The sequence below is a fragment of the Dendrobates tinctorius genome, unplaced genomic scaffold, assembly GCF_039654945.1.
Source record: "Dendrobates tinctorius isolate UK_male_01 unplaced genomic scaffold, ASM3965494v1 ptg000081l, whole genome shotgun sequence".
Classification (NCBI taxonomy): domain Eukaryota; kingdom Metazoa; phylum Chordata; class Amphibia; order Anura; family Dendrobatidae; genus Dendrobates; species Dendrobates tinctorius.
The window spans coordinates 11,792,550-11,808,127 of record NW_027361749.1 but is presented as its reverse complement, the minus strand read 5'-3'; the positions used below and the strand labels follow the sequence as shown (position 1 = coordinate 11,808,127).

The following is a 15,578-nucleotide window of genomic DNA, read 5'->3' as shown; positions in this document are numbered from 1 at the left end:
TTTTCACTTTATCACTATACTAAGATTTTATTGCTTTTGATTCACTTATATATCTTTTAAAATATGTTTAATAAAACATATTGATCACAATAAAAGTGACATATCACTGCACTCTGAAGTGAGTCTGCAGAGTGCATCATATAATCATATAAGTGCATCATAGAAGTGTGGAGTTATGGAAGAATTAATCCAGAATTTAATATGATGTATACAGACTGTAACCTGCCATCTGCCACCATCGCACTCTAATCAACATGTCCATTTCTCTATTCTTCCTACAGGTGCATTACCCAGATTTTCCACATTGACTTTCCCATATTTCAGCCTCTTGCAAACAATTTGGTACGTTATCCAGCTTTCCACATAGACTTGTTTTTACTTCTGCTGCTGGCATTCAATTGGCATGTCTTTCAACTAACCCCTGCTTTACCCCAATGTTATTTATAACCTTGTTTACTTTAGCTTGATCAAATGCATCTGGTCCACTCTTAATTATGTGATCAAGATGAGCACAGACCACTCCTCTCTGCTTCACACCTTAATGCACTTTGTAACAAATATATTGCAAACCATACATCTGCAAGACATCAGTCTGCAGAGTGCATCCTAGGAGTGTGTGGAATTATGGAAGAATTTAACCAGAAGCGAACTGAAGCTAACTGGATACTTGGTCACTGTAAACAATGTTTCTGTTTGTCTTCACTCTGATCCCTAAAATCCTTCACTTTCTGCTAACCCCCCTAATCCCTACACCTAGTAAGGAACTGTCTCTCTCTCCCTCCATCTCACCTCCTCCTCAGAACTGTTCCTCAACATACAATCCTCTGTCTCCAAACACACACAGCCCCCATAGTCTCCCGTCTTGACTACTGCAACCTCCTGCTGTGTGGCCTCCACTCTAAAGCCCCCTTCACACATAGAGAGATCACTAGCGATATCGCTAAAGCGTCACCGATTTTGTGACAGCGATATCACTACATGTGACACTTACCTCCGACCCGGCTCCCCGCTGGATATCGCTGATCGCGCAAGATCGTCCTGGTCCATTTCTCGATGTCGGCTTCCTGCTGGCGCCGACGAGCGACTCCATGGACGCGGGAGGAAGTCGTCACCAGAGCTGCCGTCTGACAGGTAAGTAATGACCGCTGCTGCATCGCTGGTGAGATCTGCCTGTTTGGCAGATCACTAGGGACCATTTAGAGATGCACCAGCGATCCTGACCGGGTCGTATCGTTGTCGGGATCGCTGGTGCATCGCTAAATGTAACGGGACCTTAACACTTTCGCGCCCCTCCAATCTATCTTAAACTCTGCTGCCCGACTAATCCACCATCTATCCCCGCTATTCCCCAGCCTATCCTCTCTGTCAATCCCTTCACTGGCTCCCCAATATCCAGAGACTCTAGTTCAAACCCTAACCATGGCATACAAAGCCATCCACGACCTGTGTCCTTCATACATCTGTGACCTCGTCTCCCGATACCTATCAGCATGCAACATCTGATCCTCACAAGATCTCCTTCTTGACTCCCCTCTTATCTCTTCTTCCCACAATCGCATACAAGCTTTCTCCAGTGTATCCCCCCACCTCTAGAACGCTCTACCACAACATACAGTATCAGACTCTCGCCTACCGTGGAAACCTTCAAATGGAACCTGAAGACCTACCTCTTACGTCAAGCCTACAACCTGCAGTAACCACCGATCCACCAAACTGCTGCACGACCAGCTCTGCCCTCACCTACTGTATCATCACCCATCCCATGTAGATTGTGAGCCCTTGTGGGCAGGGTCCTCTACCCTTCTGTACCAGTCATGACTTGTATTGATTAAGATTATTGTACTTGTTTTTATTATGTATACGCCTCCTCACATGTAAAGCACCATGGAATAAATGGCGCTATAATAATAAATAATAACATCACTCAACTTTCAGTCTGCTGATCGGTGTGAGTGCCGGGAGCCAGACCCCCCACTGATCAGTCTAGTTGTTGGGAGTTAAGGTACTGTCACACTGATGCACCAGCGATCCCGACCAGCGATATGACTCGGTCAGGATCGCTGGTGCATCGCTAAGTGGTCGCTAGTGAGATGCCACACAGGCAGATCTCACCAGCGACATAGCAGAGGTCGGGGGTCGCTACTTACCTGTCAGACGAGGCGATCCTGACGGCCTCCCGCCCGCGTCCACACGTCGGCGCCACAGGAAGCTGACGACGAGAAACGGTCCAGGCTGTTCTCGCGCGATCAGCGATAACCAGCGGGGGAGCGGTTGGAGGTAAGTATCAGACATAGCAATATCGCTATAAAGTCACAAAAACCAGTGACGTTATAGCGATATTGCTAGCGATATCGCTTAGTGTGACAGGCCCTTTAGATGCTCATGGATCTGATATGGATACTCGATCTTAAGAAAAACAAAGAATGTCTACATAGTGCAAAGCTTTATTGAAGACGCTACTTACCATTTTCTACATTCGCTAGTCGATGCAGAAGAGGTAACCAGACAAGACACTGAGGTGGTGGGTCAGACATAAGTGTGTCCAAAAATGAATTTAAGATAACTTTTTTCTGTTTGGATTGAAAAAAAAAACAAAAATAAGAAAAATCAATATTAACACATTCGTATAGCTGAAATATTAATGAGTAAGACTAATTGCTATGAATTGTATTTGCATTATGTCTTGGTACTGGTGTACAATATACAATAGAACAGTTTTTATTTGTCAGAACCTCTTTCTCTCTCCCCTCTTGCGGATCTGTACCTTAAAATCTTATGCATGCTATTCCCATAGTTGTGCCTACAATGATAATTAAATGAGGGAAAACGCTACTACAACCAGTTAAGAATGGCCACATGATTGGCTGCATGAACACTAGATACAAGTAATGCAACCGTAACAGGGTTGTCTGGTCTAAAATGATAAGTCTGCTATCAATCTATGTGACTACACACTTGTGAATCCTCACAGAGTGTGCTGTGAGGATTCTCTGGTGTCAGCACGGGTACGGCGGTCACGTATCGAGCACACCGGAAACAGTCTAGCCGGATTCTGGCCAGCAGTATGCTGGCGCTAACACCGGAGAATCCACACAGTGCTTAGTGAGCAATATATGATGATTCACAAGTCTGCAGTCACCTAGAGTGACTGCAGACTTGTCATTTTAGACCAGACAACCCCTTTAACCCTTTAGCCTTTACATGAGTTTTTAAAAATAATGAACAACAATGTCAGAAGAAATATAGCTTAAATGGGATGGGTCATAAAAAATGACCAATTCCTTAAATAGATCTTTTATGTTAAATGTGTTAACGGTTTTTAGCATTATTTTTTTCAATTTTCATATCACTACCTAATAGAGTTTTAGTTAGTAGATTTGCAGGACCCTAGTCCAACAGCTAGGTTAGCAGTCCATAAAAGCCAGACCACTTCCTTGTGAACAACCTCCTACCTGTAAGGACCCAGCAGCTCTTCTGATTAGTAGGACCGAGGCACTGTCATATGTGCAGTGTGCAACAATGGGGATGTTGCACCAGGCCTACTAATTAGAAGAGGAATCTGTGATGTCGGCACGTAGGAGGTTCGCAAGGCTCTGGTCGGGTCGACCACAGACTACAGTCATGGCCTCTGGATCATGGTCCTGTGAATATTTTTGCACAACTGTACTATTTAGAATCCAAAAAAAGACAAAAGCTTGGAACTTTCACACAGACTAACTAATATAATACTCACCCTTCTTTTACTATACAGATGACATTTCAGCAGTCTTATTATCACAAGACACATGCAAAAGACAACAACCTCCTTAATTAGCGCTGCTTTCCTAGATTAAAGACACACGCACACAATAAGGTGTAACGATGAAGAACTTCTTTTGTAAAGAAGTTCTACGTTGTAGCATCTCACTGTCTTCGATTTGGGAAAGCAGGGCAGATTCGGGAGGTAATTTTCTTCTGCATGTGTCTTGGCATGCTATCCAGAATCCTGTGGGACCCCTGGACGTAGCATCCTACTACGTGACTGATATGCCCTCTGAGTTGTCGTGCATTTAGCACAATGCCATCGGGTTAGCAGCTAAAATATATGTTCTGCGGTTTTGTTTTTGTCAGTTAATACCCTATGTGCACTGGTATTCTTATTTTAGGAAAAAGGTCATCATCACAGGCAGGGTTACGATGAAAGGTGACACATCTATAACATAGGATCCCGCCATTTACAATAGGTGATGTCACAAATCGCCTCCTCACACTTTTTCACAGTGAAATTTGCTCAGATCACAGGTTTCTCAAAAAATACTTTAAAGGGGCATTTCCATCTCCAAGATCCTATCCCAATATGCAGTAGGTGTTATAATAATAATATCAGCAAATACAGTTAGGTCCATATATATTTGGACAGAGACAACATTTTTCTAATTTTGGTTCTAGACATTACCACAATGAATTTTAAACAAAACAATTCAGATGCAGTTGAATTTCAGACTTTCAGCTTTCATTTGAGGGTATCCACATTAGAACTGGATGAAGGGATTAGGAGTTTCAGCTCCTTAACATGTGCCACCCTGTTTTTAAAGGGACCAAAAGAAATTGGACAGATTAAATAATTGTAAATAAAATGTTCATTTCTAGTACTTGGTTGAAATCCCTTTGTTGGGAAAGACTGCCTGACGTCTTGAACTCATGGACATCACCTGACGCTGTGTTTCCTCCTTTTTGATGCTGTGCCAGGCCTTCACTGCGGTGGTTTTCAGTTGCTGTTTGTTTGTGGGCCTTTCTGTCTGAAGTTTATTCTTTAACAAGTGAAATGCATGCTCAATTGGGTTGAGATCAGGTGACTGACTTGGCCATTCAAGAATATTCCACTTCTTTGCTTTAATAAACTCCTGGGTTTCTTTGGCTTTATGTTTTGGGTCATTGTCCATCTGTAGTATGAAACGTCGACCAGTCAGTTTGGCTGCATTTGTCTGAATCTGAGCACACAGTATGGCTCTGAATACCTCAGAATTCATTCGGCTGCTTCTGTCCTGAGTCACATCATCAATAAACACTAGTGACCCAGTGCCACTGGCATCCATGCATGCCCAAGCCATCACACTGCCTCCGCCGTGTTTTACAGATGATGTGGTATGCTTTGGACAATGAGCTGTACCACGCCTTTGCCATACTTTTCTCTTTCCATCATTCTGGTAGAGGTTGATCTTGGTTTCATCTGTCCAAAGAATGTTCTTCCAGAACTGTGCTGGCTTTTTTAGATTTTTTTTTAGCAAAGTCCAGTCTAGCCTTTTGATTCTTGATGCTTATGAGTGGCTTGCACCGTGCAGTGAACCCTCTGTATTTACTTTCATGCAGTCTTCTCTTTATGGTAGATTTGGATATTGATACGCCTACCTCCTGGAGAGTGTTGTTCACTTGGTTCGCTGTTGTGAAGGGGTTTCTCTTCACCATGGAGATTATTTTGCGATCATCCACCACTGTTGTCTTCCGTGGGCGCCCAGGTCTTTTTGCATTGATGCGTTCATCAGTGCTTTCTTTCTTTCTCAGGATGTACCAAACTGTAGATTTTGCCACTGCTAATGTTGTAGCAATATCTCGGATGGGTTTTTTCAGCTTAAGGATGGCTTGTTTCACCTGCATGGAGAGCTCCTTTGACCAGATGTTTCCTTCACAACAAAACCTTCGAAATGCAAGAACCACACCTCAAATCAGCTCCAGGCCTTTTATCTGCTTAATTGAGAATGACATAACGAAGGGATTGCCCACACCTGTCCATGAAATAGCCTTGGAGTCAATTGTCCAATTACTTTTGGTCCCTTTAAAAACAAGGTGGCACATGTTAAGGAGCTGAAACTCCTAAACCCTTCATCCCATTTTAATGTGGATACCCTCAAATGAAAGCTGAAAGTCTGAACTTCAACTGCATCTGATTTGTTTTGTTTAAAATTCATTGTGGTAATGTCTAGAAACAAAATTAGAAAAATGTTGTCTCTGTCCAAATACAAATATATATGGACCTAACTGTACCTCCAATTAGAACTGCAGTGTAGTTCTTCTGATTCGCTATGTCTCTTTCTAATGTGCAGGACTGCAGGACCTTAGGTATCCATGGTTATGACCACTGATAAAGTGACAGTTAGCTACTTGATAGTAGTCATAACGACTAAGGTCCTTCAATGCCTACACATGAGGAAAGAGATAGAGAATCAGAAAAACTAGACTACATTTTTAATTGGAAGTATTTGCCAATATTATTATTACTGCACCTACTACATATTGGGACAAGATCTTGGAAATGGGAGTACCCTTTGAATGAAAGTCAATAGGGTTGGAGCAAGTCTATTGCTGGTTATATCCATGTGGCTGCTGAAAAGAACAAGATTAATCAATCTGATATTAGGTTTAGTGGCCAGTGTGATATTTTAATATAGTGATCTGGAAAATTAAAAAAAAAAAAAAATAAACCATTATCAAACTTAAAAAACCACATGTAACATAGAAACCCGTTTTAAGCAATCGGTCATTTTTATGGCACATTCTTTAAATAGTAAAAGCATAAAATACGTGAAACTTTTGTTCAAAGTTACATTCTGGGCAAAACATTTGTTATGTCATTAGGTGACTTTCTTGTAAATTGGAGCTATAAACAATGTATTTCCTCTCCAAAAAAAATATCACTTGTCATGTCATTCTGAAGTGGCCAGTTTAGGGGCAGGTTTACATGCCTGTATCTGAGGTCCATGTTCCATTCCATACTTTTTTGCCAAAACCAGTAACGGATTCCAGCAGGAGGAAACAGGGAAACAAAACGTAATGATAAAATGTTTTATTCTAAAATGAGCCACACACATTTGTAGACCCACAGGTATGATGTGCCTTTAGTTTACACCCAATTTTATACAATCAGCCAGAAAACCATTTAACTGCTTTAATAAACTAATAAAAAGGATATACTGTAACAGTTCAAATGAGAATATTCTCCCTTCAACAGATCGAAAATGTGAAGATCTCGTTGGCATCCCATATAAATATTTGCTTCTGGCTAAAAACAGCATTGATTTATTTTAAAGGGGTTGTTCATGGGAGAACCCCTTTAAGGCTAACCAAATAGGCAATTTCTGTACATTTAATTTGTAATATCTTGTTTAACACACAGTCACTAAACTTTGGATTTTATTATTTATTCTTACACTCTGTTCACACTCATATTCATAGCCTCCTTTAGGGGATTAGTCTGCTATTCCATATCTTTAACTGCAAGAACTACAGAGTTTCCAGCGCTGTTCTTGCCATTAAAACATACCAGAATGCCCAGCTAGTGCCAGTTTGGATCAATCATGGCATCAATTATAAACAGAAGCCAATGGTCCCAATTCATCCTAGATTTTATGCCCAAAGAGTGGTGTAAAAGCTTTGAAAGGCTGTAAAATTTTGGCGCAACTCAGAGTTGTGCCTAAACTGTGCAACGTTTGGCATTTTCACGCCAGTTTCTCCCAGCCCAGCCAAAAAGGACAAAGCTGGGTGGAATGAGGTGCGGCGAGGACATGACACAACAGCTCATCTAATTCATGAAGAGCTGTAGCATTCCTTACACCAGAAATATTACTCCAGTCAGGGACTAGTTACACCAGAAATATTACTCCAGTCAGGGACTAGTGTAAGGTTTCTGGTGTGATGCATGCCACTTGTCAGACGCTCCTGATTTAATGGGAGGCGTGCGCCCATTAATGAATCCAGAGTGTCTGACTCCTCCACACCCCTTGATCAAGACAGGGAAGAAAATTGCCGGTCTTGATGAATGGGACCCATTATTTTATAAAGCTCCGCGTAATCCTGATGCTGTATTCTCATACCTGCTGTGAGAAACAAGACCTTGCAGACTGCTCTGTGTAACCAAATGAAGGTCCTTCAAACACAGCGGTTGGCAGTTTTAGAACTTCCTTCAAAAACTGGTCATACTTCTGAAAAACCATAACACCACTTGAATCAGAGATCAGTGAGAAAATGTCTGCCAAAACAAACAAACAAAAATTATAAGGATAATAAAGTATCAACACCGTCTTGCTGAAACGCTCCACTAATATGTGTATTTAGCAAGTCACTGAGAGGTAAGCCCATTTATGGGCTGTAAAGTAGCCCACCAATAATTAATATTTATAAGCTTATGAACTTACATGCAACATAACAGTCAGTAAAAAAGTACTATTAAAGGGCTTATCAGGGCCTATTTGATTTTTTTGCTGGTTATTCAGCTGCTTCACATCAACAGAGCAGCTCCTCCTCTTCCGGTCTGCTCTGTTATGGGGCTGGTTAGGCAGCACAACATTGGCAGTCACATCCCATCAACAGATCAGAGTGGAAGAAAAGCAGCTGCTCTGCCAACATGACGTCAGTGGAAGCCATAGGATCGCCAGCAAGAGCGGCCTGTGCCCGCCACTTGTCAGCAGAAATCTGGCAACTACCTGACTGTTCATTCTTAGGTCCATAGTTAAATCAAAACTCCTTTAAAGGGACTGTCCACCCTTAAATTAACCACTCCCATGACTTCCACCGATCTCCCTCCCCCAAAAAATAGCCCTATTGCAACATGCTAAATAATATTCACCTTCCCGATCCATTACAACTCTTGTTCATGGCTATCCCCACTCGTCTCCATGCTTCCACATTTAGCAGAAAAGGTATGTGACTGCTGCAGTCAATCAGTAGCTACAGCGGTGTAAAATGCAACACTGCGGCGCCTGTGATATGTTGCAATGGTCACATGTACATACAGCTGGAACACAATGTTCTGGCCATACATCCTGCTCTCTAGAAATTTGGGGAAACTATGTTGCATCTTATGTCACACCCTTTAAAACGAAGCCATGCACCATTCCTGTTTGCCCACCTTCTCCTTTTCAAGCAGGCCATAAAAAGTCCCTTAACACATAATAAATGAAGAATGTGAAGCACGGACTTACATCTCAATTTGTCCATAATTTTTCCCCCACACAGTGTGGCCAAGGCCATTTTGACTGCAAAAACTGTGATCTTACCATGTCCTTCCCTGTGCAATAGAGAGAAAAGAAAAACAAAAATACTGTAATAGAAATATATCATTTTCTTAGTGATCTCTTTCAGTATAACATTAATATAATTTTTTTAAAAACACACAATTGACCTGGGAGCATACAGCTGACCTGGGAGAACACAGCTGACCTGGGAGCACATAGGTGACCTGGGAGCATACAGCTGACCTGGAAGCATAAAGCTGGCCTGGGAGCACATAGCTGACCTGGGAGCACACAGCTGACCTGGGAGCACACAGCTGACCTGGGAGCACACAGCTGACCTGGGAGCACACAGCTGACCTGGGAGCACACAGCTGACCTGGGAGCACACAGCTGACCTGGGAGCACACAGCTGACCTGGAAGCACACAGCTGACCTGGGAGCACACAGCAGACCTGGGAGCACACAGCTGACCTGGGAGCATACAGCTGACCTGGGAGCACATAGGTGACCTGGGAGCATACAGCTGACCTGGGAGCATACAGCTGACCTGGGAGCATACAGCTGACCTGGGAGCATACAGCTGACCTGGGAGCATACAGCTGACCTGGGAGCATACAGCTGACCTGGGAGCATACAGCTGACCTGGGAGCATACAGCTGACCTGGGAGCATACAGCTGACCTGGGAGCATACAGGTGACCTGGGAGCATATGGGTGACCTGGGAGCACACAGCTGACCTGGGAGCATACAGCTGGCCTGGGAGCATACAGCTGAGCTGGGAGCACACAGCTGACCTGGGAGCATACAGCTGACCTGGGAGCACACAGCTGACCTGGGAGCACACAGCTGACCTGGGAGCACACAGCTGACCTGGGAGCACACAGCTGACCTGGGAGCACACAGCTGACCTGGGAGCACACAGCTGACCTGGGAGCACACAGCTGACCTGGGAGCACACAGCTGACCTGGGAGCACATAGGTGACCTGGGACCACACAGCTGACCTGGGAGCACATAGGTGACCTGGGACCACACAGCTGACCTGGGAGCACACAGGTGACCTGGGAGTATACAGCTGGCCTGGGAGCATACAGCGGAGCTGGGAGCATACAGCTGAGCTGGGAGCACATAGCTGACCTGGGGACAACAGAAGCCTAGACAAGTCATCTGCAAGATGAATGCTGCATATGTAGCCAAGACTGAGTGCTAACGGATTACATTTGGTTTAGTTGGTATAAGGGGTTATCTGATTCAACATACGGTAATCGCTCCATAAATAGTGATTGTTTTGAAATAACAAAATACCTACTTATTTATGCTTCTGCCTTTCTTGCACCATCTTTCCCACTGCTCCCCATGTTACTCTTGTTCACCGGTGTCAGCTGCAGCTAATAGCTGGCTTTAGCGGTGATGTTGACATAGACAGCAGGAACAGAGAGGTGGCAACAGGGGCTTCAATTGGTAAGTAATGCTTTTTTTGAGATATTCAAGCATCACCAATGCCTTGGCCTTAAGGTTGTGTTTAAAGACAACCAATCTAAAGAAGCCACTCCATTTTTGATTAGAATAAAAATTGCTAGCTTCCAGGCAATCAAGTATTATAAGAAGAGATTCTCTAGTAGACCACACCTTGCAGTTATCAATATAGCATACTTGGAGTCTATAGGACAATTACAAAGAACACTTATCATCCACTGGGAAACCTTCTGACACAAAATACCAAATTATAACCCTTTTTCAAATCCAATACAAATATACACAATATAAATATATACATATATATATATATATATATATATATATATATATATATATATGTATGTGTGTATATATATACACACATACACACTCATAAATACAGTCGTGTCCAAAGGTTTTAAGACTAACACAAAGTTTGGTTTTCACATAAAGGTTGCTACTTCAATTTTCATAGCAGCACTTTGCATTAACACTAAATCGGTCAGATGAATTGTGAAAAATTGCAGTCATTCTTTACCAAGAAAATTAACTTGATCTCTAAAACCCTATTTCAACTGATTTTCATCATCTAAGTGAACTCCTAGTTAGCTCAGAAGAAAATGTGAACAAGGACAAGGCTTCTGATATCATTCTATGAGGGACCGACTGGTCGCTTTAAAAGAGGGCTGGTTGTTTTCTTTTGTTAACCATTTTTTACTTCCAAGGAAACACACACATGCTTTGCATCAAAATGGTTTTACAGGCAAGGACATTGCTATTTCTAAGATTGCCCCTAAATTAAACAATTATCAGATCATGAACAACTTCAAAAAGAGGTTCAATCGCTGTGAAGAAGGCTTCAAAAAAGGTCCAAGTGCCAGGACTGAGTCGTAAAGAAGATTCAACTATGGGATTGGTTTAACACCAGTACAGAGCTTTCTCAGGAATGGCAACAGTCAGGTGTCAGTGCATCTGGATGCACAGTGAGGTAAAGAGTTTTGGTTGTTGATCTGGTGAAGAGCAGCAAATAAGTCACTTCTCTCCAAGAAAAAATATTAAGGACAGACTAACACTCTGCAGGAAGTACAAAGATTGGGGTCTATACATCCTCCAAAAGATTTAAGACAAATGTGATGAGCAATTCTTTTTTCAGTATAATGGAGTACAATGTCAAAAGGCAAAAGTGACAGCTAAGTTGCATGGTGAACAAACCATTGAAATTTTAGGTCCATAGCCAGGAAACTCCCCAGATCTCAATCCTATTGAGAACCTGTGGTCAATCCTCAAAAAGTGGATGGACAAACAAAAACACAGAAATTGTGCTAAACTCCAAACAATTAATAGGGAAGAGTAGGGTGACATCAGTCAGAATTTGGCTCAGAAGCCGATATCCAGCATGTCAGGGCAAACTGTAACAAATCTTGGAAAAATAAGAGTCAACTCTGTAAATATTGAGTCTTTACACAAACTTTTTACTGCTCAAAAAATAAAGGGAACACTTAAACAACACAATGTAACTCCAAGTCAATCACACTTCTGTGAAATCAACACTGATTGTGATTCAATTTATCCTGCTGTTGTGCCAATGGAATGAACAACAGGTAGAAATGATAGGAAGGTCACTAACATCCATGTGTCTGCTCAGTAAGAGTGTCTAGTGGTCCCTTTATTTTTTGAGCAGCGAATTTGTCAATAAGAGGTTAAAAACCTATCAAAAGCCTATACGTTCACGTCAGTAAACATAGAAACAGCTCATTGAAAGATCAAAAAACACTAAAGCAGCAAACTTTGTGAAAACCAAAATTTCCATTAGTCTCAAAACTTTTGTCAACAACCCACCCTATATACACACAATGTGTGTGTATAATATAAGTTATTAGACTAATGACAAATTTAAAACTGTTCTCTCCAATGTTGCTGTAAAAGCTCTGGCCCATTGAGAGAGAGAGATACAGAAGTCGGCTGAAGTTGGGCTCTCCACTTTCATCCTGTTTTTATGGCTTTATGATGCTTTGAAAAAGGTTCACACCCATTGAACCGAAACGTTGCTGCATGGACACATAGCCATATGGGCTATTAAAAAAGCACTTTATTGAAAACTAACATGGTGTGCTGCTTTCTTTTTTGATGGACTATCTCTATATCTATCCATCTCTATCCATCTATCTCTATATCTGTCTATCTACTTATCTCTATCTATCTCATATCTATCCATCCATCTATCATCTATCTTCTATCTATCTCTCTATATCTGTTGTTAGGCATCTGGTTCCTGCAGCTGCACAGCGGGAATCCAGAGCCTCACATTCTGCAGTCTCCCATTCTCCATCGACCGCAGAGGAGCCTGCTCAGTAGCCCCGTCGTTCCCGACGCTCTGGTCAGACCAGCTCTGTGGGTCTGGCTGTTGCTGCCACCTCTGGGCCAGCAATAGCAACGCAGGCTGCTCAGCAGCAAACCACTCCAGAGGCTAAGTCCTTCCGTCGCTCCACTGAGCATGCTCACGAGACGATCTCCCATTGGAGATCGGGAGTCACATGCACAAGTCCTTCTCCAGATCTGATTGGTCCATCTCAGGGATCTGGAAGCTTCCAGAAGGTTCGGCTATAAAAGGGTCACATGTGCTAGTATAGACTCTAGTTGCTACCTGTGTGAATGATGACGGATGCATGGACTTGCAAATGACTCATTAAGATTCCTCTCCCTCTGATATTACGTGTGTGGATAGGGAACTAGTGAAAGAGTCAGTGCCAGTCAGTGGCAAGCTACAGGCCACAGTGCATATCATCCACGGTACTAGCGTCCGACAGTATGCCTGCTACTGGGCATTGTCGTATAGCGGCAGTGTCTGTCGCCGCGCTGCAGTCAGCAGTACTTATTGGCGTCCACGGTTGTGACGCCGCATGCACGGTAGGTCTAGAGGGACGCGGACCGTGTGTCTTGGGCCCGAGTCCTGTGACCATATACCGTGCGTGCATTCTGCTGAGTTCTGTGACGTCAACAGGCTCGGTCTTTGTATTTAACGCCTCGGCATCTCTGTGAAGTAACAGAGACCGCCCAGCGCACACCGGGTGACGTTCAACCCGCGTGCGTTATACCGCCATATTGTGCATCTGCCATTACGTAGCAGCAGCGTAACAGCTCTGCACGGTGGACCCCGGGCAGCGAACGCACTTACTATTATTTATTATTTTGTGCGTTCCGCCATCCCTAACAATATCTATCTATGTATCTCTATATCTATATATAGCATTATACCCTATGAGGGGGGGCAGTATTAAACCCTATGAAGGGGGGCAGCATTATACCCTATGAGGGGGTGCATTATACCCTATGAGGTGACAAAGACCCATTGAAGGGTCGAAACGCGTTGCTGGTTACCCAAGTGCCGTGTTTGCGCATCCACAATATCATGAGGAGTACACCTGTGTATTAAGTTTTAATCGTTTGAAATAAATGGACTCATTTTAGAAGCTGGAACGCCTCTTCTTATCCTGTTACTGCACGTCTGAGTCTGGACGAAGGTTCATGCTTTGGTGGTGGTTGGTGAGCTGGCTAGGGCTTTTTGCCCGTTTTTTCTTTTTTTGGGAAGCATTATATCCTATGAGGGGCAGCATTATATTCTATGGAGGGGCTATATTCTATGAGATGGCTGCATTATATTCTATGAGGGGGCTGCATTATATTTTATGAGGGGGCTGCATTATAATTTATGAGGGAGGCTACCCCAACCTGCTTCATAATTAAAATATGTACTACCTTATATTATACACTGATATTAGCGTGTTTTACCGCACAATTGGTGATCTTGCATTTATTTTTATGTAGCTACATAGTGGGGCCCAAGAATGATTTTCTCTGGTGGGCCCAAGGTGTTCCAGTCCGACGCGGTGCTGAATGTTATTATATAACAATCTATTTAAGAATGTATCATGGAACAACAGAAGGATAGAACAGCAGATGTAAATCTTACAGCCTTGTACTCTACTGCCTCTATACAGTATATCGTAAGAAACCCTTGTATAAGCAAAATTAACTCTTTAGACACAGCTATGTTCTCTGTCCTCCAGCAGAGTAACCCTTTAGAAGCAGCAATATTCTCTTCCTTCAGCTAGACTGCAAAATAAACGGGATTTTATTACACAATTAATAAATATTTTGTATGAAATATCATAACTGTAGGGGAGGTAAACTTGTCTTTCACGGATTCCTAGTACATTGGGATGCACTAGTGAAATAATTTACCTTTTTTTTTTTTAATGCGCTCAATGGAGATATTGAGGAAAAATAGGTGAATCCATTGCTAACATTGTAGTCTATGCACCTGCAGATCTGAGCCCAAGGCTCCATTCCCATTCAGATGCTATATAGAATCAAATCTTACCCCGATGGTTGGCATCTCCTAGAGAAGAGAATTTCACAAGATTTTGAGCTTACTCAAGAAAAATGAAAGTAAAATCTGCTTCTCTGAATTAGAAATGTCTTAAAATGTAATTTCACTTCCACTTGCATTTTTGTAAGAACTGCTAAGTTGTTTTTAAGATAACAACTTTCTTAATTGAAGCCAAATGGTCCCTATACAGTTAGGATCTCCCACATATGCACAGATTATTATACAGCTCCTATATTTTTACAGCAGAAAAATACTTACGGGTCATAGGCTGCCAATAAGAAGTTTAACAACAAGCCGATCGATTGTTCTACATTAATTTGGTGAGTTGTAGGCATCCGCTTATTGAGCTGGTAAAATATAGTTGATAAAACAGCTTCCAGACGTGCCACATTCAGTTCTACATTAGGATCCAGATTGTTAAGTGAATTTTCCCGGAGTGCTTCAATAATGTTCCATATATCTACAAGATGCACTGAATGGAAATATACAGCAAGTTAGAAAAGTTTAGGACACTTGTTGCAATTACTTGTAATACAATAACAAGACAACTCCATGCAGCTCAAAATATTTTTACATGAGAAATGTAATATTATATGAATTCCTTGAATAAAAAGTACAGCTATATTCTTTGTATATTCTTTGTTAAGTTCACATTATGTCCTGGCCTGGTCAGAAAAATTCCTTTCTGTTGGCTGCTGCATATTAACATCTGTCTCGCAGTTGTGATCAGCATTCCTGGCACCC

The 15,578-nt window shown here is 42.3% G+C and overlaps 1 protein-coding gene across 17 annotated transcripts in view; it reads right to left on the bottom strand.

The window, feature by feature from the left end:
• Window positions 1–15,578, bottom strand: part of DTNA (dystrobrevin alpha) — a 377,884-nt gene that overhangs the window by 115,642 nt on the left and 246,664 nt on the right. For 11 of the 17 annotated variants that reach the window (XM_073583762.1, XM_073583761.1, XM_073583757.1 and 8 more), the window contains exons 4-8: window positions 15,093–15,306; window positions 8,955–9,040; window positions 7,848–8,002; window positions 6,720–6,749; window positions 2,465–2,570 (exon numbers count right to left, since the gene is read on the bottom strand). In XM_073583762.1, the coding sequence (XP_073439863.1) occupies window positions 2,465–2,570; window positions 6,720–6,749; window positions 7,848–8,002; window positions 8,955–9,040; window positions 15,093–15,306 (591 nt within the window). The remainder of the gene's footprint in view (window positions 1–2,464; window positions 2,571–6,719; window positions 6,750–7,847; window positions 8,003–8,954; window positions 9,041–15,092; window positions 15,307–15,578) is intronic. The other 6 variants (XM_073583759.1, XM_073583771.1, XM_073583765.1 and 3 more) reach the window with 1 other exon arrangement.